Source organism: Phycodurus eques, chromosome 22, assembly GCF_024500275.1.
Source record: "Phycodurus eques isolate BA_2022a chromosome 22, UOR_Pequ_1.1, whole genome shotgun sequence".
NCBI classification, from domain to species: Eukaryota; Metazoa; Chordata; class Actinopteri; order Syngnathiformes; family Syngnathidae; genus Phycodurus; species Phycodurus eques.
In genome coordinates, this window is record NC_084546.1 from 1,415,590 (window position 1) to 1,442,386 (window position 26,797).

A 26,797-nucleotide genomic window follows, 5' to 3' on the forward strand; every position below is an offset into this window, starting at 1 on the left:
TTCCGTCCGTTCTACGCTTCCACGTAAAGCCAGTGTTTAATAGACATAGAACTCATTTAAATAAACATCTACTCGATATAGTCTGCGTCTAATTTTTTTTTTTTTTTTTTTTTTTTGCCTCTGGCAACACCACAAAATAATCTTTGGTTATATGTCGAGCGAGAAAAAGAAAGACGACAAAAATCGACACAAATTGGAGTAGTTGCGACGTTGGTCCACTAGAAGGTGCTGTTTGACTAGAAACATCTTTGTGTACTCTTCGAAATCCAGCAACATCTATTGTTTAGGTCATAACGAGCCTTTCCTTCCCGCATGCTTCCATACTACTCACAATAGGTTTGCCAAATTCCACGATGAAACGTAACATGCAAATTCACCTGTAAAGGTTCAAGTGCATTTTGGGCTCAAACTGAAATTTCACTCAAAATCCCCAAAGCTCCAATATTTGTGCGCAATTTCTCTTCCCCGTTCACCACGACTCCCCGCCATCCCGCCCAAGAAGAGGTGCGCAGCGGCGCACGTGGCCGCTTCCAATCAATGCTATCAGCCCACCTCAGCCGCTCTCCATTCTTCTTCTATTGCATCATTCTACTTCCTCTGTTCCACGTAGTCTACTTCCCGAATCCACTAAAACAAAGCGCAGTGGTCCCGAGGTCCCTCCACGTCCCCGAGCGGTCCTTCAAGTCCAACTTCTTCATCTTCCCAGCTCAACTTCTTCATGTTTGCATTTCTTTTACTCCTCTTCTCTGCATTGTGATTGTTTCGCCGCCTCTGCTGAACTAAAAATAAAAAGCGCCACCCGTATAAATTAAAAGATTAAAAATCTGCGCAGACTGTAGTGAGGGAATTAAATAAGTCGTATGAGAGTTCATGGCAGAGCAGTCCAAAAAGTCCATACGTTTCTTTTTGCCTCGTCTTCATTGCCATGCGTTATATGAGCAAATAATTCAAACAAAAAAAAAACACCCCCTCCAGCCCTCCGGGGGGCGCCGTTCAAGTCTCAAGGGGCTCCTCCTCGGACCTCCCGCAGCGCCTCCTTCAGTCTGTGGCGGTAGAGGTCGTAGCGGCGCAGCAGCGCCTCCTTCTGCTCATCCTCCTCCTTGTCCAGGATGCGCAGGAAGTTGCGCAGCTCCGGGACAGAGAAGGCGTCCCACTGCGGACGCAACCGTCAAAATATTAGGAACGGGGGCCACAGACGTTAGGATGCCGAGCAGTGAGCGCTACCTTGACTTACAACCTTTGTTACGTGATCAACTACGAATTAATTGCCACTAGATGGCAACAAAGCACTTTTTTTTTTTCTACTCAATGAAGCTCCTCCCTCCCCTCACTTCAACATTTTTCCTTGGCTCAAAGATGTCAAAGCGATATTTGTGGCTCTCCTTTCCTACCCCCGCAGGGCATTAGAGCACCTGAATTGTGCCAGTATTTTTTCACTTCACCGAGCGAAAGCTTGTAACAACATTTTTTCGCGACGCTAAGCAGAAACATCCGCTTGGGCACCGGCGAGTCAAGATGGGAAAGCGAGAACATTACCAAGACTTCGCCGGTCTGCTGCTCCCGCAGGACGAAGCCGAGCGCGCCGTCGTCGGGTCCCGCCACCAGACGGAGAAACAGCGGCTGCTCGCCGTCCGACAGTTTGCACACGTACACTAAAATCACACACAAACACAAGTATTTGTCAGCTGTTTTAAGAATGGCGCGTTTCTGAAGCAGTCGAGACAACACGCTACGAGCCACGAAAAGCACCAACTTGAATTTAGTTTTTCAACTGAAATAAATCTGAAGATCTTAGTGACGCGTCAGCCATGCCAGCACGAGGTCGTGTGCGTGTTGCTGGCGAGAACCCGCAGCCGGCATCGACGCCATGCCGCAAATACCCGCCTGTCTTACCCTGCTCCTCGCGGTGGAATCGTTTGTACAGGGCGTACTTTGCCGGGTTGTCAGCTACGGTGAATTTATTCAGCAGGGCCACAATCACCTGAACACATCAAAACAACAACTTACACTTTTTCCAAGACGCTATACACTTTTGACCAATGCTTCCAAATCTACGCACGCGTGTGGTGTTTGTGCACCTGTCTGACGGTGTTTTGCGAGCTGACGTGCAGCGTGTTGCTGATTCCCCGCGGCAGGTAGAAGGCCTCGCCCGCCGCCGCCGAGGCCCTCGGGCCGCCGCGCACCGTCACCGGCCTCCTCAGGTCCATCTGGACCTTGATGAAGCCCGTGTACACGTAGCTGGAACCCTGAGCCCGACACAAACAGGAGAGGATCCGGCTGACTTTTGCGTGCGCGCGTCAAGGACAGATGGCCTCAGAGGGCCCCGCGGCGGCGTCCTTTTAATCGCATTACTCCGTTAGAGGCCCGGCTGGGGGCGTGTGCGCCGGCGCGCGCACAACAAGATCAACAGGATGTCAGATGGGAAGGAAGAAGCAGAGATAGCGCGGCAAGATGAAACGATAGAAAGACGAAGACGTGACGAGACACGACGTGAACAATCGCACCCCGTTCGCCGGCCGGCGAGTCGGCCATTTTGTAGTGCTGTTCGAATGTGTGGCGAGTACAGGTTCCGCCGATACAGCGGTGCCTTGAGATACGAGCGACCTGCCTTACTAAACATTCAACAAAGAGAATTACACATTAGAACTCTGTTTAGCTTCATGCTAGCGAACGACGCAAAACGCCATAGACGGCAAACGAACAGCATCAGTGTCACGGACGACGAGTAATGTAACCGTGGCCTCCATGTGCAATATATTCGATTGTGTGCTGCCCCCAGGTGGCCAAGGTGCGCATTGAATTGAAGCAAATAACTTTGGCAAAAAACAGTTGTCATTATTATTATTGTATGTTTTTCTAACATACAACATTATAAAGTGCTATTTTGTTTGATTCTCTTATGGTTCATGTATGAGTTAAAAGAATGAAACTTTTGAGTTTTTTATAGGGTCTATGTATATTGCAGATGGGCTTTGCTGGGATCTGCGTGAAAAGCAAAGGTGGATAAATGTCAACTTTGCAGGGTCTCTGCGCGACACTCTGCGGGACGCCGCCACCCGGCTCGGTGCCCCAAAAAGCGGCACCGTTCTTTTGGAAATGTGATGTCGGCACAAAGCTAAATGTGTTGTAACGTTGCAACGGCAGATTGACGCCTTCCTTCCTTGCGCAGCGAGCGAGCGAGCGACAGCACATCGCGGGGAGGAACGTGAAACGGGTCGAGATCAAGATGAAGACAAAGATACTTGCATGTCGAGCAGATGCATTTACAAAACAAATGACTTCATGCAAACACAAAAAGTCATTCACTATTCATACGCGTGTGCGCTCACCAGGGTCATTTTGAGGTGGTCTCGGGTCAGCGTGTTGTACCGCTCGATCTTCTGCCTGATTTCCTCGCAGCTGAACTCGGTGCGGAGCTTGCTCTCCTGGTCCACATCCTGAGCGGAACCAGAAGCCGAACATCGTGATGAGTCAGCACAAACGCGAGCGCTCGATAGCTTAGAACAGCAAAGCTCGGATGACCCTCAGCAGGACGGGGTGAAAGATTTGGGCGCTGTCCGAATACTTTTGTTCAGAGTCGGCTTGCGTTTCAGTGTCCCGACAGTCGCAGACGATCGCCGGAGTTGAAACGTTGCTTTTGTTTAAGACCCGTTTAGCAGGCTTACTGTTTGTTATTATTATAGCTGTTTTTTGTCATCTGGATGTTGAATCGGCTCATCAGAGACAGAGACACACACACACACACACACACACACACACACACACACAAAACCCTCCAAACACAATCTGTTCATTGTTAAGTCTCGTGTCTTGAAAGCTGCTGTAAAAAAATAAAGAGCTGAAACGAGTCATCGAATGACTCGATTACAATAAAGTTGAGGCAAAACCTCTGCCTCCAAGCGATCAATTTGCCGCAGGGACTAACGTCGCTACAGACTCGCACACCACCGCTTCATCGACAGAATAATCGGTAGAAAAATCGATTCTAAAAACCTTCAATAGCTACAACCCTAAATCAAAGTTATTATTATTGGTGCGATGCATTTGATTTCATGTGTTTGTGTCAAGTAAACGTGTCGCCAGAGCTACATCAGCTTCTGGCTAACATATAGCGCCAGACCTCGGGGGCACCGCAGCGCCAGTCGTGATCGTCACGTGTCCCGTTGTTGTGTGTTGCAACACACATACACTCGCTACACACTAGCTAAATGCGACTTTCTTGCATCATTATTTCTGCTGTGTGTGTGTTGTCTGCGCTTACAAGGGCATCATGCTGCTCTGCTCTAATAAAACACACACACACACAGCAGGAGTGTTCTGGGAAGGGGATCCTTATATGGCAAAGACGCAGCTGGAGGAGCGCACACACCAAAGCGATGTATTTTAATTATTGACACACGTCACCACATTTAAACTTTTTACAATTTGCCAACGACTTTGGATGGATCATTCGTCTCCAACAACACGTGCACGAAGTCGTAAAGACGCCTTTAAAACCGGCTCGGCTTTGGGGCAGGAAGTGGCAGGTAAGGAGATTAGCGAGGGTTAAAAGGAAGTGAGACAACCCAAACAAACACGACGGCGTTTAATCACAAAAAATGTCCTGTTTTAAAGCATGCGGGAGGATACAACTATTATATTAAAAAAAAAAAAGTGTCATGTAACCTCGTGGCCACGTTTGAATCTTCTCCTAAATGCTAACCTTGATGGCTGAATTCAGTCTGAAGGCCGCACGTCCGCTTATCTCTGCGCTCACGCCGCACCTGCAGCATTCCGGCCTTTATCTGCCCGTCCGCGTGTAAACAGACGACGTCACCGCTTGCTAAGCTACGCTAGGCAACGCTGCGGCGGGCAGACAAAAAAAAGACGCGCTCCTGACTTCATGTTATTTATTTACTTTGGTGTAAAAATGTCCGTCCTCCTCCTGGTTATGTTACTTCCTGTTGCGTCCGCAGGGGGAAGTCAAGATGGACCACACCTTTCCACATTCCTCCATTATTAGGTGAACACACACAGTCGCTTCCATGTTTCCATCTGAGCGACTGTATGCAAAAAGGACGCAAGACCAAAAAAAAAAAAGCCTGAAAGGAGAAGTGAAATCTGCCGACCACGAAGAAAAAACAAGCGCCGTGGTCGACCGTACTGACACACAATCGCCGCAGGCTTCAGGACCACCCGGAAAAACGAGCTTTGGAGGGGGGTGAAAACTGAGAACGTGCCAAAGCTGAAGCAGGAAGGCGACACGGGTGGGCAAAAACGCTAAACATCAAGACCACAAGGAGAAAGATGGTCACTTTAAGACACCAATGTGATTTTTCAAATTGACTATTCGACCGATTATCTCGTCGAGAAGCTGGATAAGAATTGATTTTGCATGAAACACAATCACGGGCAGGTATCCTTTAGGTCTTCATGTTCTACTGTAGTATCCGTGACTCTGAGTGTGTACGGCTTTAAAAGGCGGGGCCTGGCCTGGGGCGTGACGCGGGCACCAGCAAATGAGAGTGCAGCGTTGGCTCATTACAAATAATGCATCTTCATCCATCTACACCAGCGCTGTATAGTGACAGGCGGAACGATTAAATGCTCTTCCACTCGATGGCAGAAGATGCACAATCAACCCGTGTAGTGACTTTGTGGAGGATATTTTTGTTTGGTGGTGCGACATTAGAATTTTCTAATGTAAAAAAAATTGCCTTGGCTCAGTAAAGGTTGCGAAACGCTGCCCGAAGACGACGGTAGGACAGTGAGTCAGGTGACGCGGGCGCGCCATCAATCACAACATCGACGACACGCGACGATGAAGCAACTTGTTTTGCACAATCAGCCGCTCACGTCGCAACATGGCAGCTGTTTGTGCGTCTGTTGTGGAAAACGGCGGACAAGCAGACATCCTGATCTTCTCATTGTGTCAAATCACAAAGAGGTTGTTCCCCATTAAAACGTCTGCCCTGTGATTGTTGGGAATGACGACGGCGCTAATGTCAGTCATCCGGCGGTAAGGAAAACCCCTTTAACGTCGCGCGCACACACGCAAGTCCACCGAAACGCAAGCTGAATGATGATCATTGACGCTGCAAAACCACCACACTTAGATGGCTGACGACGCATGGCATGCTGGGTAATTTGTCAGGCAGGTCGGCCTCTGCCGACAAAACGGCATTGTGATGTTTAACCGTCGCTTCAGGGACGGGCTTCCGTTTGCCGCCCAAGAAACAAGAGGCCGATGCGTATTTTTCGGTGTCGGGTGCCTACAGGTGAGCCGCGGGGAAAGGTTTCCAAACTCACTTCATTTAGTTACTACAATGAAATCTATGAAATGGTTTCTTTTGGATATACTTGTCAAATAACGATGATTCTGATGGACTTGCTTTCAATCCCAAAGCCGTTCTCTTTAGCTTTCGTACGCACGCTTATCTTCTTCTTCTTCTACTACTACTACTACACCAGCGCTGCAATCTTGCACAGGGAACGACTCCATTTGGAGACCTGCAGCTAGGAATCTTGTAAAAAGTTTACATAACCTGCTGTCAAAAAAAAGAAGAAAAAGGAAATCATTGGCGGGTGTGTGCTCACAAAAGCAAAAGCGTACGAATGCGAGCAACAGGAAGTGACGAATACAATCGAAAGATGGAGGAAGGAAATCTAGAGTGGGAGAATGTTCTGGGAGGGACGGGGCTTGGACGTCATTCAGGATGATCTCACGGGATGTCGACTACAAACACAGCAGGATTTGTGTCACGTGTTCATGCATAATGCCCTTATTTCCGGATGTACACTGAGCCCCTCTTCCAGGGATACGTTCAAATCTGCAACAAAACAAATAAAACATTTGGGGGGGAAATCGTTTTACTCCTCCCACACGCTTGAAACATTTAAACTTATGCAAACACACTTATTAAATGCATTGTAAATGTATTATAAAACACCCAAAATTGCAAACATAAAACGTACATAAAATACTGTAGTTATTGTCGTGTCAGTGTGTTAAATGTGTGCCTTTAAGAGGCGGGGCCCGGTGAGCCGACGTGTGACGTCGGTGAGTCTACGTGCGAGCGTCTGGGCTTGAGCTGTGGTCGAAAGCAGCTCCTGTGTGAGCGTGCAATCGCGTTTGCGTGCATGTGAGATGTCCGTACTATTTTTGTCCACTTGGGGTTGCCATCCTTACGTTCTACGGTCAGCATCTGCGACTTTGAGGGTGTATGGCTTTAAAAGTCCAACTTTCGCGCATTGGTGACGGTGGCTCGCCTTTCCCGCATGCGAGGGCATTACAGTAACTAACTATACTGCAGAACCGCATGAAAACGAGCGCTATGAACTGTAGATTTTCGCAAGTCGATATGTTCCACATCAAAAAATCTGCGATGTCGGGGGGGTTTCTCGGGCAGCAATGATCGGAGGTCATTTGAGGAGGGGGTGGGGTGGGGGGATACGAAACAAAAAGATGCTGAGATGTGTCGGTAGCGCGGGCACGCAGACGTGCTGTCTGGCCGCCGTTGCCCTTGGAGATGAAACTCGTGGAGCGCTTTGCCCGCAGAGGAGATGCGCCGATAAGAAATGATCTCAGACGACCCGGCTCGCTTTCATGCGCCGCATTCCGAGGAATCCCAGCGACAACAACAACAACAACAACAACAAAAAAAAAACACGAGGAGTTCACGGAGTTAGTTGCAGGCCGAGCAGCTGATGCGAAAGTCCATTTCCTCGACGACGATGTCAATGATTAACATTCCAACTCATCCATGAACGTCGCTGCTTTAGTTGTGCCAACTTTGACGGGTACGTTCTGTGCTCACTTCCCCTTTCCTCTCGCTTGGAAATGTTTGGAAAAAGGAGCGGCTGCAGGTCTCCCTGGGAAGGTGGTTTTGTTTTTCTTCCCCTTTAAATGTCATCTGACTTTGGTTTGTGAGGAACTAACGGGCGATCCGAGGACAGCCGCACACGCGCGCAGAATCCGCGTCAAGCACTTTAAAAGGCACAAACAAGCGGGTGAGATGGGCCAAAACATAGCGACACGAATCACTACTATCAGAAAACCCACAAACGACGCGCAACGCAAGAGGATCATCTGGCGTCAGCCAGCGTGACATTTCCGCACAGAGGCGCCTTTATACACGGTGCTGACAATGTGTGTGTTGTTTGTAAGATTTTGTCCATTTTGTGTCTTACGACTTCTTTATTTAGTTTACTTTGTCTTCCTTAAAATGAAATTTGTGAGAGAGATCTTCATTTGAAAGATGAAATTGTCGGTGCGCTTGATGAAACGTCACACGAACTTCTGCCTGCACCCGGGAGACGCTCGCATTCAAACCTGCGGAAGGACAAGTTCACACGGGAAGACTTCAACAAACACAAACGTGAATGCGTCACCGCAAGTCCCAATTTAGTGTAGTACAGGACCACGGTTCTAAAATGTAAATAAGAATCTACGCTTGTGAGTATTGTCGAATGCTGTGTTTGTATGCGTTGATGCTCTGTGTGTATAAAGTAGCAGTTATGCTCATTTTTGTTGTGTAAGAAAGACCCGCCAGGCACTAAGGAATACTTTTAAAATAAGTGTGTTTTAATAAGTTAAAATGTGTTTAAAGCATATGGGAGCTGAAAAACTATAAACGAACTCATCCTAGTTCGCGAGTCTCTGAAGTCGCGGGGGGATTCTGGAAGGTTTTCCCCGCAATAAACTCAACGTAGGAGCAGCCGATGCCCTTTAACTTGACAAACAACACAAGAGGGCACGAGCGGTCATTTCACACACGTTCTCCAGGGGGCCCACCTCCTCAGAGGCTGTAATTAGCTCCGGCACGCGGGGGGAACCGCCGAACGCGAGGCCACATCTTTCGGGGGCGGCCGGCCGTGACCTCTCCGGGAGAATTCTGAGGGCCGCCGCGTGTTCCAGGGGTTGTACATTTCACACACAGAGACACGGGTCCGTTTCTGTCACAGCACTGACATCCAAAAAGTGTGTAACAAATCAACACAGTGCATTCTGGGAATGACAGCCCACGACCTGGAGGCTGCCTGCCTTTCGTGGATTTAACAACCAAAAAGATCCAAAGCCAGCTCGATGGATGGTGGAATACGACACGCTTTTGTGTGGAGTGGGATTCTATCATTGCTTCATGTGACTTATTAGGGTGAAGTCTGTGCAAAGTCATAGCAACAACATGACACTTGTGGCCGCTAGACCTTCAAGTCCAACACTCATGGGGGCAGTGAGGCCTCAAAACTGCTGGCTCAGCAAATGCATTCCGAACCGCATTGCATATTCCGTCCATTCAAGATGGACTGACCTAGTCATAGTTTGCAAGTACGTTGCCATTAAACTACACCTTGTTTGTAAAGTTGAGGGTCATCTCGTGCATTCGTCATTGAAATCGACACGTTCATCGCGGTATTTCTTCCAATACTTGACTTGGAAGAAGGAGAAGAGAAACGACAGGTGGCGCAAAGTCCATTGAAAGTGGCAGCTTGAAGACGACACGGAACACGAGGCGCACTTGAATCTGTACCTTGCTCTCTGTGACTTTGCCCAAAGGTTTCTTGAAGAAAGAAGTCCTGGCCGTGAAAAAGTATTCCTCGGAGTCGTCCTCCAAGCTGCTGTAGCCACTGCTCATGGTGCTCGTCCACGTCATTGGCGGGGGCAAACTTCTCGTCTCCAACTCGGCCGCGTCAAACTAATTACCGTTTTTAAAAGAGAAGCGGCCATTCACTTCCAAAAAGTCGCTCGGGTCGACGTTTGCTTGCTCAGGAATCATTTCCGCCTTCCTCCCCGCAGTCGCGACTCATTTAAACGTTCCCATCTTTGAAAGAAAAGTGCCCCTGCTCGTTATTACACCCACGTATATTTACCCGAGCTTCATTTTGTAGACTAGAAAGTCGACATACCGTGAGAAAGTTGGCGTTTTAGTTACGCGAGGAGCACTCGGAGAGTTGACGGCGACTGTTAGTAACTGAAAGCTACAGTCGAAAAGATACAGTGAGAACACGCCCACTACGACAGCGCTTTGTAAAATAGCCAATGGGCAACAAGCACTTGATGTCCCGCCTGGCACACGGCGACCAACCAATCAGCGCTCGGATAGCGGGTGGTTGCGTCACTAATAAGGAAGTAAACGCAATTTCTATTCAATTTATATACATCTTCTGTCTAATTGATTAACATATTTGTATTTAAAACAAAGAAGAAAAAAAACTCTTCAGTCATATGCTATTGAAATATTTTGTGGAATACATTTTTCCTAACTCCCTCCAAAATGTTTTATTTTTTTCTTTGTCAGGGCCCATGTACAGAAAACAAACTAGAGAGTAGAAATGCTCTGTACCACACAGTATATACACACATAAAGTCTTTAGGATGACATCTCTGAGCAAACAAATGAGTTCTTAATTGAAAAAAAACATGAAAAGCGATCTGAAACCACGAAAATGAACCATGAGCAGAAAGGCCAGAGGCGATACAAAGTCTTCTCGGAAACCGATCCGTGCGGCGAGCTCAGTGTCACGCTGCATATTCACAGCGAGGTCTTTATAAAAGACTCGCACACCACAGAGAGGAATACGGTTACCCACATTCCTAAAATAAAAGGTCAGCAACAGTTTGCCACAGCTGTGGAGGCTACTGCTGCACATAAACACAACAAAGTTTCCTTACTCATAAGGACATTTCACAGCAGTCTGCGGACCTCTAATGATGTCAAAATGAGAGAGTTGGACTTATGAGACGTCATTCTTACTGGGCAGAATTGAGGCATTTATTTAAACACGAGAAGAGCCCACACAGGTGCAAACATTTTTTTTTAAAAGCCACAAAAACACAGGTTTAGCAAGTTCAGCTGCATAGCAAAATCTACGTTTGCGCTAAATCATGCTGAACACACCGCCGCCACCCGAGATGTTTAGACAGACAAGCTCTCATTTAAAAGCGCCCAAAATAACCGTGACACAAAAGGGGCAGCCAGGCCGCCATCCATCGTCCAAAACAAGCTCGCATAGACACGCACACACTTCAGATAACCAGGCCTCGCTTTTGGCCTTTAGCTTCACACCACAATAAAGAGTACACGGCAGAGGGAGGAACAATACCGGGGATTCGTTTCGCTCTTTACATATGTGCAAGGTGTCTGTCTACAGGGAGTGTGTACATGCGTCGAACAGGTGTGCATGGGTGGAATTTAAAAGCAGAGTAGAAGGCTGGGTGTGTGCGTGCGTGCGTGCGTGCGTGCGCGTGTTTTATTGCCGCTTTAAATGCTGAGAACCAACAGTGGGTGTGTTTCACAACCCAACAGCAAGATTCAAACTGCGGGAAAGGCATTTTCAGAATTTCACAAGAAAAATACTCCCAAGGAGGAAAAAAAAAAAAACCTCTGAATTTTACAAGAAAAAAAATCATAAAATCACGAGGGGAAAAAAAACTCAGATTTGAACAATTAAAAAACAAACATCTGAATTGTATAACAAAATAGTTATAATTTTCCAACATTGGCAAAAATAAATAAATAAAAATGGTTGTGACAATTGTGACATGGACATACTTATGAATGAAAAACAAGTCTTTTTTTTTATAGAACGTGTATGTATAAGCCTAAAAATGGTTCAAAAGTCAGTTTCATTTAATGTGTGTTTATATTTTATTTCGGGATTTTCCTTCTCGCCCTTGATTCCCCCCCCCCTTCCTTTTCTTCACTTTAACCTAAATAAAAGCCCTCCGCCATTACGCTTTCAGGAGGTGTGTGCGCTGCCAGGCGGCCGAGCGCTGACAAGATCTTGATCCAAACGGCCTCAGGAGTTGGGAACCCCATCTTCAAAGTGTGCGTGTTGTTCACTTGAGTTCCATATTTCATCCTGACAGACAAAATGTGTGGCGCGTCGCGATCAAAGCGCATGAGAATGTCGTGCGGAGGTTGGGACGACCGCCGGGAACGTCAACGCACACGCATGTTGAAAACGGCAATTCAAAGCGAGATGATTAACTTTGTGAGAAAGATCAACTTTAGATGAAAATGATGAGAAGTTTATTTTTTTTTGCTTGGGCGGTGTCATAACGCTTGAAGAAATAGGTATTTGAACTAAAACGGTGCAGCAAAACATGTAGACAAACAATATATCAAATACTCAGGCATATATTCTTTATTCCCCATGTATTGTATATCTGTTTGTCTTTATCATTCTGCCCCCGGTGGCCAAATTTCACACACCAGAAGGAGCCGCAATCAATTAATCATGATGCACAAACTGATTAAATCGTTACATTCTATTTATGTCTTATTAGAATATGTTTTTATAAAGTACAACATTATAGAGTGCCATCTTACTTATTAAATATTTTTTTTATTGGGTTTATTTGGGGAGGTTGGAGCCGCTTAGTGGCATGTTCATTCATTTTCAATGGGGGAAGATGACCTGAGATAAGAGTGTTCCGAGCTACAACTGCAGTCAGGGAACCAATTCAACTTGTATCTCAAGGCATGTCCTGTACATTTTGCCATTTGTCCTCCTGATGTAACCTTCACTTGCTTTCTTTTGTGTTTCAATTAAAAAAAAATAATAATAATAATAATTTGGGTCCCTAACTAATTTCTGCCTTGTTTTTTTGTTTTAAATAGTTTTTTTGTTTGTTTTGAATGGACCCCCCCCCCCCCTTTTTTTTTTTTTTTGGTCCCTTACATGTTTTATTTGTAATGGAGGCACTTTCAAACTGAATTATCCTTGATTTATCCCCTTGCAAACTTCCCCATCATGGGACTAATAAATTTGAGCTAACCTAATCGAATTTGTTGCATTTGAAATCTTGTTATCATTTGCAGCAAATGGCTAACTGAGGCTTGAGAATAATAGCAAATGTGCAGGCGCGCGCACACACACACACACACACACACACACACACACACACACTCACACACACACAGTGAGTCTTGGGTCCCACCCTGATAGAAATCAGAGTTTCTCTTTCAACTTCCTCCAAATTGAGCAGGAAAATGTCACTGCGGGTCCAACACACAAGCGGTTTCGTCTTTGCTGTAGCACCAAACGAGGCCTCGCGGCAACACGGACGCCGTGACCGCGGCCTGAGAAGCAGGTCAGCGGGTAAAGCGGCGATCCGAGGACCGGATCCTGGCACGGAGGCCGAGCGCAATGACCCACGTGTCTGAGCGAGCCGCGAGCCAGCTGGCGCGGGCCTCCGCGTCATTTGCCAGGAGATTACAGATTGTCGGATAAACCGGCAGCCGGGTGGGGTCCTCGGCCGCGAGACCGCCGGGCACCCCCCCAATGACAACACAGCTAGTCGTGAACAGACCAGTGACAATATGATGACATTGTCAACCCTGAAAGAAGTTGCAGTTCATAGGGGGGGGAAATTGGAATTTTACTGGAAAAAGTCAAAATTTTACAGGGTCTTAATCGAACAAGAAGAAAAAATACAACTCTACAAGAAAATTTGAAGTTGACAAGAAAAAAAATATTTCATGTTATATTTGAAGACAAAAAAGTCCTAATTTTACAAGAACAAAAAATAATAATAAATCTGAATTGTACCAGAAAAATGTCAAATTTGTACCAAAAATAATCTCAATTTACAAGAAAAAGTCAGAATACTACAAGAAAAATAAATCATAATTGTACAAGAAAAAAAATGCTTTTCTTAAGAAATAAAGCCCTGATTTTATAAAATAAAAATCCTAATATTATAAGAAAAAAATGGTCTAGAACTGCCACTGGTCAAAAAGCAGATAAAGGGGATACGTCGGCTGCCAAAAAGCACCAAGGGAAGCTTCGTGCGTCCTGACCCGCACTCGACCCGCGTAATCCGCAAAGATTATTCCTCAGCGTCTGCCATAATTCATGTCTGACACACACACACACACACACACACACACACACACACAACAATGCAAGCACCCAGGCAGGCAAGTTAGATTGTGGACATATTTGTTGTTTCGAGGACATGTTCTTGCAGGTTGCACTCAGTTTACCGTCATTTCTGTTTATGAATTGCTGCACTCCAAGCACAAAAGGGGCCTGATTAAATAGAGAATAGAAACATAAACAAGATGTTTATTCACAGGCTATTCATTCCTTTTTGAAAGTCTTCAACGAAAAGTCCCAAGCAGGCTTTTCAGGAGAGTTCAAGTCATGAAAGGCCAACTCGCTTTCTGTTGACTTACAAGTGGAAAATAAAGCCCGCAAACGTAGAAGAGCTTTCATCGCAGAACGGCAAAGTTGCGGGGTTCACTTTGAATTGAAATTGCTCTCCGGTACTTTCCAAAATCATCATCATCATCATCAGGACCTCCACCCTCACCCCTTGTCAACGTTGCAATGTGACCGTATAGAGAAGGTGACCTTTGACCTTTGGCATACAAAACACCCGCCCTCTCGTCATCGTTTTGTCTCATTACAAAAAGTTAAGCGTAAGCAGCACGACTTCAAACGGACTCTCCCAGAATTCCCGATGCGCTGCGCGTCAGACACCTCAATCACCTTTGACCTCTCCAACATGTCAATCAGGTAATCAATTGCCAAAGCAGCGCAGAGGTCGTAAGAACACGTTTCGACATCGACCCGGAGGACTTTTCGCGAGAGCTATGTGACAAATGTGAGCGTGTATTCGTCAGAAAATGAACTCACGTGTTGTGCAATGCTTGAAAGACAGTAACACAAACCAGAAGCGCACACTCACACACACACCCTGACACTTTCCAGGACTTGCACGCACGCACGCGCGCACGCACACACACACACACACACACGCACACACACACGCACACGCACACACACACGCACACGCACACACACACGCACACGCACACACACACACACACACACGTCATTCTTGAAGAGTGACGCATGAAGTGGCATTCGAGAGCACATCTTGGGGGTCCAACATTTTACACACAGAGTACGCATTCGCACACACATCCCAATATTCTATTCTACTTTAGGAAACAAATTAATAATTTAATTGAATAATAGTTTAATAAATTCAGCATCAATTTTTGCCATCAAAAAAGTTTGACATTTTTTAAAAAATATTTTCATTAAAACATATGCCATTTAAAGTTTTAAAATAAACAATTTTAAAGTATACCCTTTTAAAAAATCGATGTTGAAAGTATTATTTTTTAAAATATTTTCCTATTTGAAATATTTAAATTGTATTAGTTTTTTGTCTAAATATAAAGCACAGAAGTCAATGAACTGTAACTGAATGGACCGCCCTCGTGTGGCAATATACGGTACTACAATAATAAAGGCCAAAAAGTATAGTAAAGCACAGTTTGTCTAAATTGATCCTGTTTATCTGAATATTTCACAGTGACATTGGGCAATCTTTTTTTTAGAATTGTTAGTTTACAAAAAAAAAAAAAAAAAAAAAAAAAGAACTTTGAACCTGAAGTGATCCTTGGCCTAGCATCAATTCAGAGTTATAACACACACACACACGTGTGTGTCCACTCACATGTGTTGGCAGCATGTGGTTGCCATTGTTGTTGAGCTGGTCCTGAGTGGCGGGTGACGCCACCGGTGCCGGCGCGGCAGGGTGGCAGTCGAGGGTCACGCGGCTTCGACAGGCGGCGTGACACGCGTACTTGCAGCCTGCAAACAAACAAGCAACGTCAGCTTGACAGACACACACACACACACACACACACACACACACACACACACACACACACAGCGAGAAGAAGTGCGAAGGCTGTGCTCAGAATCATTCACTAAGATAAAAAAATAATCCCTATACTGAGTGTGTGGTTTTGTGTGTGTGTGTGTGTGTGGGGGGGGGGGGGGTGGATGTGTGTGTGTTGTGTGCATGTGAGTGAGTGTGTTTGTGTGTATGTTGGGTGCACGAGTGTGTGTGTGTTGTGGACTACACGCTTGACTAAAACTTCCACAGTATAAAATTCTTAATTTGCATCACAGCGGATTACCGCAGGGAAAAAAAACAAAACACAAATTGCAAAATTTGTGACCAGCAAACCACAAATAGTTTTTTTTAAATAAAAATGATCCTGATTCTGATAGGCGGATTTCCCTGTTGTCCTTGCGGCTACCCAAAATAAATGTACATCTACGGCAACAACACTTGACCGAACTGTGACAATTTGGATACAAAAAACGCACGACCTTCTGTTACCACTAGGGTAAATATGTTTACAAGATGGCGGCGGCACACACACGACGGCTCTTGGACAGATGAGGTCGCGTGTGCGTATTGGGTAACCGCACCCCTACCTGCTTTTTGCACCTGTCGTCCATCCGTCAGACTGCACAAGGCTCCGCCCATTTCCCCACCTCGGCCAATCAATCACATCCTCGAGGTCGCTCGCTTCCAGCCGTCTATCTGCGTAATGCGTCTGCCATCCACTAGTGTCAACACACACACACACACACGCACGCGCACGCGCCGCCGCTGTCCAGTTTTGCCGAGTGGGCAGTTTGCGTGGGGAGCGCCGAGTCATGCTTTCTGGCCCGGCCGGCTGACTTCTCCTGTTATGACTGCCGGCCGTCTGTCGGATTTCCGACGAGTCTCGATCACGACAGGAAGCGGCGGCCCTCCCGCCGGCCGTCATTTCGAAAGCCGCTGAAGTCGGCGGCAGAGAGTTCAAAGGTCATACATTGAGCGCCGGGGCGCTAATCGGGTTTGAGTTTGCGGACGGGCGACGAGAGGGAACCTCGGCGGAGGTTAATTGCGAGCGGCAGCGTCTCGTGAAACGGTCCCGTCGTAACCACGCGAGGGGTTTCTGTACGGTCGTCGCCACGGCGACCGACCAAAAGCAGCAGAATTCAAGAAATGGCAAGTCTGGTGACTTCTGGCCAAAGCTGAGCTTTTGAAAATTCAGCCCCTGAAAGGCAGTTACACTTTGCAACGTAAAATTTGGTACAAATGTCTATCACCAGCAGACCCACCCAAAAAATCTCAACAAGCCATGACCAACAAGACGCAGAAAGTCGACCATGTTGCCATTTTTGTGTCCTTTCCAGAAGTCCTTTTTGTTTTTTTTAATTCTGCCCCCTAAACAAGTTTCACTCAGCAACATGAAATTAGGGAGGCATGTCTACAATAAGTCGACCCACAAAAAACTCAAGAACCCTAACCTGAAAACCAACAAGATGTCGGCCATTCCTCTTTGAAGCAGCCATTTTTGGGGTACTTTCCAAGGATCCCTTGGCCACTGGAATAGTGTTCGCAAATTCAGTCCCGAAAGGCAATTCCACTTAGCAACATGAAATTCGGTTGGCACGACTATCGCAAGTAGACCCGCAAAAAACACTCAAGAAGCGGTCTTCAAAAACACACAGGAAGTCTACTATGTCGGTCGAATGACTCCAATCAGTCGGAAACTCACCAGAGTTCTTCCACAGCGAGCTGACCTCCAGACGTCCCGAGCGCCGCACGGCAGTGGGAAAACGGTAGAAAAAGCCAGATATTCTCCGGAAAGTTCTGCCAAAGTTCTTGACGACGCCCATCACGCCGCCTTGATGGAGGTACCTCCACTATGCCGCATAAACTTGGGAGCATCCATGATGCCGCCACTCGTGGGTGCGCGTGTCAGTCGACAGCGGTGCCTCCCACCCAACACACATGCCGACCCCCGTTTGTGAGGGTCAGCTGCCTCTCCTTGTTTGTTCAGCCATTGTGACACTTGGGCTCCACAAAACACACACACGCACATTCTGCGACAATCACAATTTCTCACACACACTCAGAAATGTACGTATTAGTGGACTGCAGGGTACTTCAGCCGAGAACTACGACCTTTGGGAGGACCGTTGTGCTTGGACCGCGGGAATTATTGTCTGAATTATGGGGAACATAAGAAGGTCCAGGAACTTTTGAGGTGGCCTCTGAACATATCGAGCATAACTGAAATAAAGGTAGCTGTAACTTTAAGCTATTCGACAATGAGCCCTGCTGCAAAAAGCAAACCAAAAAAAAGGGCAATAATTAACGTTTATAACTGCCTATAAATGCCACAAGATGGCAGCAAAGTACTACTTTTGTCTAAATGAATCTCCTGTACTCACTTCAACATCGTTTTTTTGGCACCAAGATGCCACAAGGCGCAGTAAACCACTATTTTTGTCTAAATTAAGCTTCTCAACTCACTTCAACATAGTTCCTTGACACCAAGATGCCACAAGATGGCAGCAAAGCACTACTTTTGTCTCAATGAAGATCCTCAATGCACTTCTAGATAGTTCCTCGACACCAAGATGCCACAAAATGATCCTTAAGATGCTCGTCACAAAAATAAGGACAAATCTTTTTTTAATTGTTTTTATTTAATTTCACACAATCAATAATTTGATTGTGTGAAAATGTGTTCATGAGTGAACAAGTCCGGCGACGTTGATGCTCTCGTATGGAACCAATCGACACGCTTTCAGGCAAAGTCCAAGTGACGGTAGCGGCATGTAAACAAAGTTTAGTCCACTTCTCGGAATTTTTAGCCCGGCTGGCTTTCCCGCCAGACCGGAGCCGGTCGGCCCGCATGCCGACAACATTCCAGACGGCACCGTCGCCCTCACGCACAATCATTAGCGAAATTTGTTTTCAAGTCGGTGATGGAAGACTGGAAAGAAAAACTTCTTCCTGTTGACGTTACGTGCTTCAGTTTGGCAAAAACAAAACAAAAAAATGCTTTCGATTGAACCCTTGAGGCCTTTCTTTTTTCACAGCGTGTTCGTGATCATTTTTGGCCACAAACAAGTTTAAATTTGAAAGATTTTGCTTCTTTCTTGGCATAAAGTTTTTCAATACATCAGCTTTTTAAGTCGCATTTGTAATTAGTACAACACATTCATAAGATTTGTAATTTATTTTTAACGGTTTCAATTCCAGTTTGCACAACGCATGGGTTTGAAAACAATTTCGAAATTGAAATTTTTATATATTGCTAAAAGTAGTCTCTTTCCCCTTCTTAAAATAAAAATTGCAGCAGTCATTTGCTCTGTTGTGCCTCTTTGGAAAAATCGCAATATTTGGAAGAAAATTGCTTCCTCGTCCCCCCGAAAATCTAAAAATGGTCAAATTTTGAAGGGCTGAGTCTCGAATGAAACCCATTTGACCCAAATTGTAGGGTTTTATTCACATTTTGTTGAATGTATTTCTTGACATCAAAGAAAAAGGCAGACATGGTCATGACTCGCAAAGACAAATTTTGAATGAAGAGGAGCAGAGAGAGGAATAAAACTCATCTCTTCCGCCTTTTAGCCACTCTATGCAAACAAATTAATCTTTTAAATGATTTCTAACCTGTGGCAAACTGCCTAGTTTTATAATGACTTAATGCACTCGATTTAATAGCCTTTTTTAAAAAAATATATAATTGCCCTTGAGTGTCAACATCACTCCAGACAGCAAGAAGGAATTGAAAAAATGTAGTTTTGATGGGTTTCAGAGGCAAAAGGTACAATTTGATGCAAATAGACGTATCTCAACTTTGCCGACTGACCTGCACAGGCGAGCCCCCTGCGGAAGATGTACTTGCAGCACACAGTCACACCAGGTGCCGTCTCCGCCGGCTCCGAAGCTGTGGCCCTCCCCGCACTCCTCCTTCACCCTGGGGTCCTTCTCCCCGGGGCTGAAGATGGTCCTGACGTCGGGGGGTTTGAAGGCCTTCTTCCGGCTGCGAGGAGGCCCCCCGGCGCGACCTTCCTCCGGGTCCCCGGCGCTCCTCCGCTCCGGGCTCGGCGGGGCTCTGCCGCGCCACGCCGCCTCCAGGCTCTCCAGACTGGGCGGCTGAGGGGACGGGTGACGCCGGACCAGCTTCACCATCGCCCCCTTGTTGCCCTTGGGGAACCGCAGCCTGGCGCCCGGCGGCGGCGACGTTTCCTCGGGAGAGTCGTTCGGTGACAGCGGGGCTGCGCCGGCGTGGAGCCCGGGCAGCGGAAGGAGGTCAGCCGCGGCGACGGGCTTGCGAGCCCCGTGCTGAATCACCTTCATCGTCGCGGGCGTCCGGGCTTCCTGGTCGCCGAGCAGGTTGAGGCAGTCGGCGCGGCTCAGAACGGGTTGGATCTCATTTCTTCATTTCACTGCAAGCGGCCGCAGCGGAGCGGGCGGACGAACTAGACTCGCTTGGAAAAATGCTCAGTTCAAGAAAAGAGTCTCAATATCACGCACAAGATGACTTATGGCAATCTCATCAATAAATACGTCGATTCGCGGAACTCGATTTGACACTTCGGCATCCATCATATAAACCTTACACGTCAACAGTTTCACTAAAAGTTCAAGTTCAAGTTGCCTGTTGCGACAGTTGTAATTCTCAAGGCGACCACATGAGGGTGCTGTTTTACAAGTCTCCAAACCAATTAACGTGCAGCCTTCCTTCTGAAATAGAAAACATAAAAGCAACCAGTCACATCAAAGTACAAACAAATCAGTCAGGACAGCTTCACATGTGAAAACATGTTCAATTCGTGAATTTTTATTTTTTCATTACTCCCTGTACATTTATTATGTATTATGACAAGCTAACAGCAAACCAATATTGCATACCTGACACACTCTCCTCTGAAAATACAATCATTGAAGAAAAAGTCACCATGCTGACAAATAAATTATATTTTCTCATTCTATCACCGGTGTGCCCAAAAACATACCCGACTCACAAAAAGTTAGGGATATTTTGGGTTCACAGATATTTCACCCAAAAGCAACCCTCAACTTTTTCTGAGCTGTGGATGTTAGATGCAACTTTAAGCAGTGCAAAGTTCCCATTCAAACGACAAGAATCGCTGAAAAGTATCCAAGTTAACACTGTACTCGACATCGAGTTCGAGCAAAACGGTGACGCGCTAACTGCGCCAAATCAGGAAGCTTCTGAGGGCAAAATTTCAGCCATCACTGAACGTCGTCGTCGTCGTCGTCGTCATTAAACGCCGCCTCCTGCAACGGAAGGCCGCATTTAATCGCTTTTAAAAGGCTGATTAAAAGCACTTCAACGGCCAAGTGCGACTTACGTAACCGCCCTGCTGCTTGGCCCAGGAGGAGAAGTGATTCTGCAGGTAGGTGGCACCGTAGCCCAGCAGGCGGTTCGCGAGCAGCGTGTCGGCGGTGGACAGGCGGCTCGTCACCTGCGGCCCCCGACAAAAACGTTTGCATGCGGCGAACACGTTTATCGCGGGCGATGCATTCCGAACCCGGTTGAGAGCATTGTAGTTGTAAAAAGGCCAAAGTGTCGGTTTTACCTCGCAGGCCACGGCGATTTGAGTCTTGGGCGACGTTTGCGGGACCGGCGCGTCGGGGTCGGCGTTGAAGAGACCCATCCTCATCAGCAGCGTCTGCATCAACCTCTCGAAGAAGCCGAAGTTCCAGATAACCTGCGTGGACCGTAAGCCTTCCTTCAAGTCCTGCGAGACGTGAAAGCTGATGAAAACACAATAGACCGTAACGCAGGTCTTCATAAGACGCCGGGCAGAGACTCACTTTTGTCACCTCCTCATCAAAACGGTCTCCGCACTCCCTCAGCAGCAGACCAATCAGTTTCTCCACGTTGGCGTCCACTGGAGACAAAACGCGCATTGTCGTCAACAAATCAGCAATAACGATGAACTTGAACTTGTGCCGATTGGGATTGTAAACATTCCACTTTCCATCGCCAATGAAATTCAAGCTTTGACGTAACTAAAGTGATGAACAAAGGCCAGTAGAAAAGCCCTTTCTCAGTCTCGTTTTTGATGTTTTATACCAAATATTAGCATCAAAGTCACTGTTCTGCTTGACACGTTTGTTTTGTCTCAAAAAGTTAGTTTTTTCCACTTTTGGGTCAGAGAGCGATGTTTTTGGTCAAGCCAACCGATGTTCTCCTGATTACTAAAGAACGGAGAATCGAGAAACGCTTTTTTTCTGTTGAAAGAAGAGCGTTTCCTTTGGTAGGTTTGCCGTTTATCTTTCCACAGAACACAATATTGCGTGGGTCTTGAAAGAGGAGTCCAAATGCTCTTAAACGGCCAGCGATGTGTGGAACTCTGCTTTGAAAACGACTGAAATATTTTAGCAAAAAAAAAAAACCCCAAAAAACAGTACAGTTGAATATGAAGAGCCAATGCGGAATATTTCCAATGGAAATTGACGGAAAATTTTTCCAGCCCTCGCCGACTCACCATCGTCGGGAGAATCGGCCTCCACCTCCGGCAGCGCGAAGGGGATGTCGTCGGCGAGCTCGGTCAGCCTGCTCGCCAACTCGTCCATCTCCTGCGACTCGTTCAGGTCCACTGGAGAAACTTTTTACATACAATTCAATCAAAATTATTTTTAAAAAGTCAAATACGGTTTGATTTCTCAGTCCGGATTGTCGGTTTCTTACCGCTTCCAAAATCTCCCGAGGGGTTGACGACATCATTTTGTCCCTCGCGCGCTTTGTGACTATTGTCCATCTCGGGTTTGATGCATCTGAAAATGCTCGGTAGACGTTTCCACTTTTTCTTCTTCTTGGTTTTTTCTTTGTGGCTCTCGGCCAGTACGATCTGCGCCGAGCCCGTTCCGCCCTCCTCGACGGGCAACTGGCTCTTCTTCTCCCGCCGCCGTCTCCTCTTGGTGTACGCCATCAGGAGGCGGAACTCCAGCATGTGTTGGAGGTTGTCTGCTTCTGCGGTCACCCCGCTGAGGTCATTGTGGTTAGCGAAGGGGTCGTAGATTTCGACGCGTCCGTTCGCCATGTTGCTTTGCTACAAAGGAACACACAAATTGCTTTTACAATAAAAATAAAGTTAAGAAATGACGAATGTAGTTTAATCAGTGAATAACTATCTAGCATCCATGACCACCTTGAGCTTATTATTAGTTTTGTCTCCCCCTTGTGGCGCTAAATGGAGTTGAGCACGCATGAAGTCATAACTGCGTCTTGTGACTTCACCGAAACCAACAAACAACAAATAACACCTACGTCACCAAACAACCGATAATACAAGGAAACAAAACCAACTTGGTTTTATGAGTATAAGAGAAGAAATAACAGTCAGTAAAATAACTAAGAATGTATTTAAATGATTAAAGCTAACAGGAGAGCCACTAAATTGGAATGTGGCAACTTTTTTTGGTGACCATTTCAATTATTTACATCGTCGAGACGGCGAATTGGGGGGCGAAACGAGGTTTTAAAAGTAGATAAGCAACATACTTGGCAAAAGAAAGATGACTCTGATTTTAAGAATACATTCATTCAAATGGAAACGAGTTCGAAAATCTTCACAAGTTGACAAAAACGACTTGACGACAAGTCATTTAAACGTAAACGTCATTAAGTAAAAGGTAAAACAGAAACGAATTACTTACAGAAGAGCGAAGACGTTTTAAACCGGCAAACAAGTCCAACTTCCACTCGCTTGTCCCGCTGTCGGTGTCACTTCCGCTTTCAGTCGTACCTCATACCGTAAGGTTGTGCGTGGTACGTCATTATAACGTCATGACGTAAGCCCATAGCTACCCAATAGTGACTCGCTCAACTTGAAACGTAACTATAAAATTCTAATAGAAAAAGACATCCATCCATCCATCCATCCATCCATTTTCTGAGCTGCTTCTCCTCACGCGGGTCGCGGGCGTGCTGGAGCCTATCCCAGCTGTCATCGGGCAGGAGGCGGGGTACACCCTGAACTGGTTGCCAGCCAATCGCAGGGCACATAGAAACAAACAACCATTCGCACTCACAGTCATGCCTACGGGCAATTTAGAGTATGTCACACAATTTGATTTCACATGTCAAAAAAAAAAGTAACCTTGAATTTATTAAAAACCTTTGTCTTCAAGTAAACAGTTTAGTGGAAATTCCCTATCGTGATTCATATGGGTGTGTCAAAAGTAGTCAAAGTCGTACTTTCTTTCACTTCCTGAATGAGGACTTTAACATTGAAGGTTCAAAGGCTCATACATGCAAACACTTGATCAACTGAAACTAAAAATGTTTGTTTTTGTTTTACACTTTAACATTTAGCTAACATGCTAAAAAGCTAGCAACATTTCCGCCTTGTAATACCATGTTGGGCCACACGGCGTGATCGTGGGCGATTGACTGAAGATGCAGCTCGAAGAAGAAGAAGAAGAAGAAGAAGAAGAAGAAGAAGAACCAGAGCAAAGATCAGTGCATCTTTTATTTAAATGAAAAGTGTTCATAGTCTGTGAAAAGGTTTGATTCCCCGGACAAGGAAGCAGAAGTAGGTGTGGATGAACGTGACCGTGGAAAAAGAGGAAACATGCATTCCAACAGAGAAGAAGAAGAACACAGAGAAAGCTTCTTCTTACAAATAAAACCAAAACAAAAACACTTCATCTTCAGCAGCGATACAAAAATAACGCCGGAGGAAAAGCAGGCATAAAACATTCCAAACAATAATTTAATAGTGGAACCAAAAATAATAAGCATAATCATAATAATAATAATGCATGTGTTTGCCAATACTGTAAAGTCATCAATGCCGAGGTCGTCAGAAAATTCCATGCAGAACCAACGCTGCAGAGAATAAATGGAATAAAAAGTTACAAATAAATCGAGAAGTGAGTCGATTAAAACAGGCCCCGCCCACAAGCAGCCATCGCGCGGAAATGTGCATATCATTAGAAGAAAGAAAATCAAATGTCTCTGAGATATTCAGAGCAAAACTATACAATGCAGAATTTAAACAGCAAACTGTACAACTTCTTCATTCACTTCACACAATCAAATACATTTTCACTGTCACTCTATTCAAATCCTGATCAAAACAACTCATCAATTCCTACTTTATGTCCCAATATTTTGCTTTCAAATCCCAGATACACTCCCACATTAAGTTTAGGCGATGTGGCACTTTATAGGCTTTTGTTGTTCAAAACGTACGCCATTTTAACGCAACTTTGCAAATAGCTATTTTGGGCTCGCCTGAAAAATGGAGTCGAAAAGTTGCAAAAGTGGAGATGTTGCATGCAATTAATTGCTCAAACCGAACCTCAATGATGGCAACGTTGCTCTCTGATATATTTATGGAGTTGATCAAAATGTGTCACTAAACAGGATGGGACAAAGCAAAAAGTAGAAGACGACAATCTCGAAAACCAAACGGCACTTACTGTACGTGCAGTACTGTACCGCCCTCAGTACGACATTAAAAACATTAATGTAATGTAAACGATTGGCAGAGAAATGCAATAAGACGCCAACTGTTCATATTGCATTGAATATGGCTCAAGAGTCACGCACACGCACACGCACGCATACAATAAGTGTTGGATGGACGCTGAAAAGTTCTCTCATTTCTGATATGATGGATTGACATGAAATGTCATTTTTATGACTTGTGGATGCAACGTTTTGACTCCAAATTTTGAAAAACTCAATTTAGAGACAATTTGCGAACGATTTGTTCATCTGCTGAACGCAATGTTTTTTTAAATCAATATCCTGAAAGTAGAAATAGAATACAGTACTGAAATGTTCAAAACCAATATGATAATACAGTGGTGCCTTCAGATACAAGTTTTAAACACAAATTGTGTTTTAAAATCAGCACCTTTACAATATACTTTATAGAAACATAATGATAAAGAAAACATAAAGAATGACCCAGTTTTTGCCACCTTTTTTCCTTCAATTCAATGGACATTGTGCTGCTCCTTGAGTGCATGCTTTCGTATACAGATTTACATGGAGACGGTCACAGCTCCTCAGTCAGCTGCAGTAACATTAGTCGTTTTCCGCAGAGGACAACGAATACATTCCCGTATTGTCATATTATTGGTCTACCTGTGTTGCTCCACCGTTTATGTTCAAATATCCATTGCTTCAAGGGACGCTGTTCGTTAGCCCGTCTATGGCGTTTAATGTGTTAACATTAAGCTAGCAGACTTTAAGGCAATGTTATGTGTTTTTTTGGGGCTTTTTTTTTTTTTTAAATACAAAGCTTGTATGTTTAGTTTGACTTTAGTAGGGAATGACAATAAACAATTTGAAATCGGGTCATCTGGATCTCGAGGCAGCACTGTATTCACGTTTATCCATCAATTACCTGATCAAATATGCAAATAAACTAGCATTTGTCAAAAATAACGGGACAGAGCCCAGCAGTCGCAACGAAAGATTTTCTGTGTTGGTCGATTTCTAGTTTCTCCCAAATGACTTCAGCTCGTGTTTCCGATCCTCAGCGAAAGGCTTTTGTGAGCCTCTCTCTCTTTTCATTTCCCATTTCAGCTTGCACTCATTTCTGTTTGTCGTAGCTTTTGAACTGGTGAAAGAATACTGACTGAATATGACTTCAATGCAGGATTGTTACCCGTGACAGAGTTTTGACGTGTGTATAATGTCTTTGGCACGACGGCTTCGATGGGCGGAAACACCTCAACACGCTGACTTTTCTTCGCTTTGTTTGTTTTTTGGCGTTTTTTTTTTTTTTTTTTTTTTCCAACACCGTTATTTTTAACACTCAACTCAGCTCGGTAAAACGCAAAAAAATCGTGACCAACGTGGCGGCTGCTCCAAAGTGCACTTCACTCGCATCCTACAATCCGCCGCCGAGTCCGCCACAAACGGCCAGAATAAATAGAAATATGAATAAATAAATACAAAATAAATAGCCAGGCCTTAAACCAACGTCCACTGCTGAGCCGCCTCAATTGACGTTTGGACGCACCTCTTCATCAGTGCCGCTCGCGCGTGTGTGTGTGTGTGTGTGTGTGTGTGTGTGTGTGTGTGCGTGTGTCAGACTGCCGTCTCCAAGTCCTCATGGGGGGCAGAAGGTGTTTTTTGGCTGCTCAGGTAGGAGGTCAGCTCCGAGTCGCCCTCCGCCTGCTCCACGGGCGTCTTCCCCTGTGAACAACACACAC

General features: G+C 45.6%; 3 protein-coding genes across 7 annotated transcripts in view; all 3 read right to left on the bottom strand.

Annotated features, from left to right (window-relative positions):
• rassf3 (Ras association domain family member 3) lies at positions 1-20,245 on the bottom strand. The gene is given in 8 exon segments (XM_061667435.1): positions 1-1,153; positions 1,537-1,652; positions 1,894-1,981; positions 2,079-2,246; positions 3,330-3,437; positions 15,458-15,594; positions 19,455-19,497; positions 19,499-20,245. Coding segments are annotated over 8 exon segments (1,260 nt in total). The 5' UTR covers positions 19,946-20,245; the 3' UTR covers positions 1-1,000.
• A 140-nt stretch (positions 20,246-20,385) lies between these two features.
• Positions 20,386-23,563, bottom strand: LOC133397032 (apoptosis facilitator Bcl-2-like protein 14). Its single transcript, XM_061667436.1, has 7 exons — positions 23,279-23,563; positions 22,311-22,671; positions 22,108-22,227; positions 21,431-21,507; positions 21,193-21,354; positions 20,965-21,078; positions 20,386-20,890 (listed from the first exon to the last, which is right to left on the bottom strand). The coding sequence occupies exons 2-7, from the start codon at positions 22,660-22,662 to the stop codon at positions 20,846-20,848; spliced, it is 870 nt and encodes a 289-aa protein (XP_061523420.1). The 5' UTR covers positions 22,663-22,671; positions 23,279-23,563; the 3' UTR covers positions 20,386-20,845.
• Positions 23,564-23,783: 220 nt separating this feature from the next.
• dgki (diacylglycerol kinase, iota) overlaps positions 23,784-26,797 on the bottom strand; it is a 31,199-nt gene continuing 28,185 nt past the window's right edge. For 3 of the 5 annotated variants that reach the window (XM_061667629.1, XM_061667627.1, XM_061667626.1), the window contains one exon: positions 23,785-26,780. In XM_061667629.1, the coding sequence (XP_061523613.1) occupies positions 26,673-26,780 (108 nt within the window). In that variant the 3' untranslated portion in view covers positions 23,785-26,672. Of the gene's footprint in view, positions 26,781-26,797 lie in introns of all 5 variants that reach the window. The other 2 variants (XM_061667625.1, XM_061667624.1) reach the window with 1 other exon arrangement.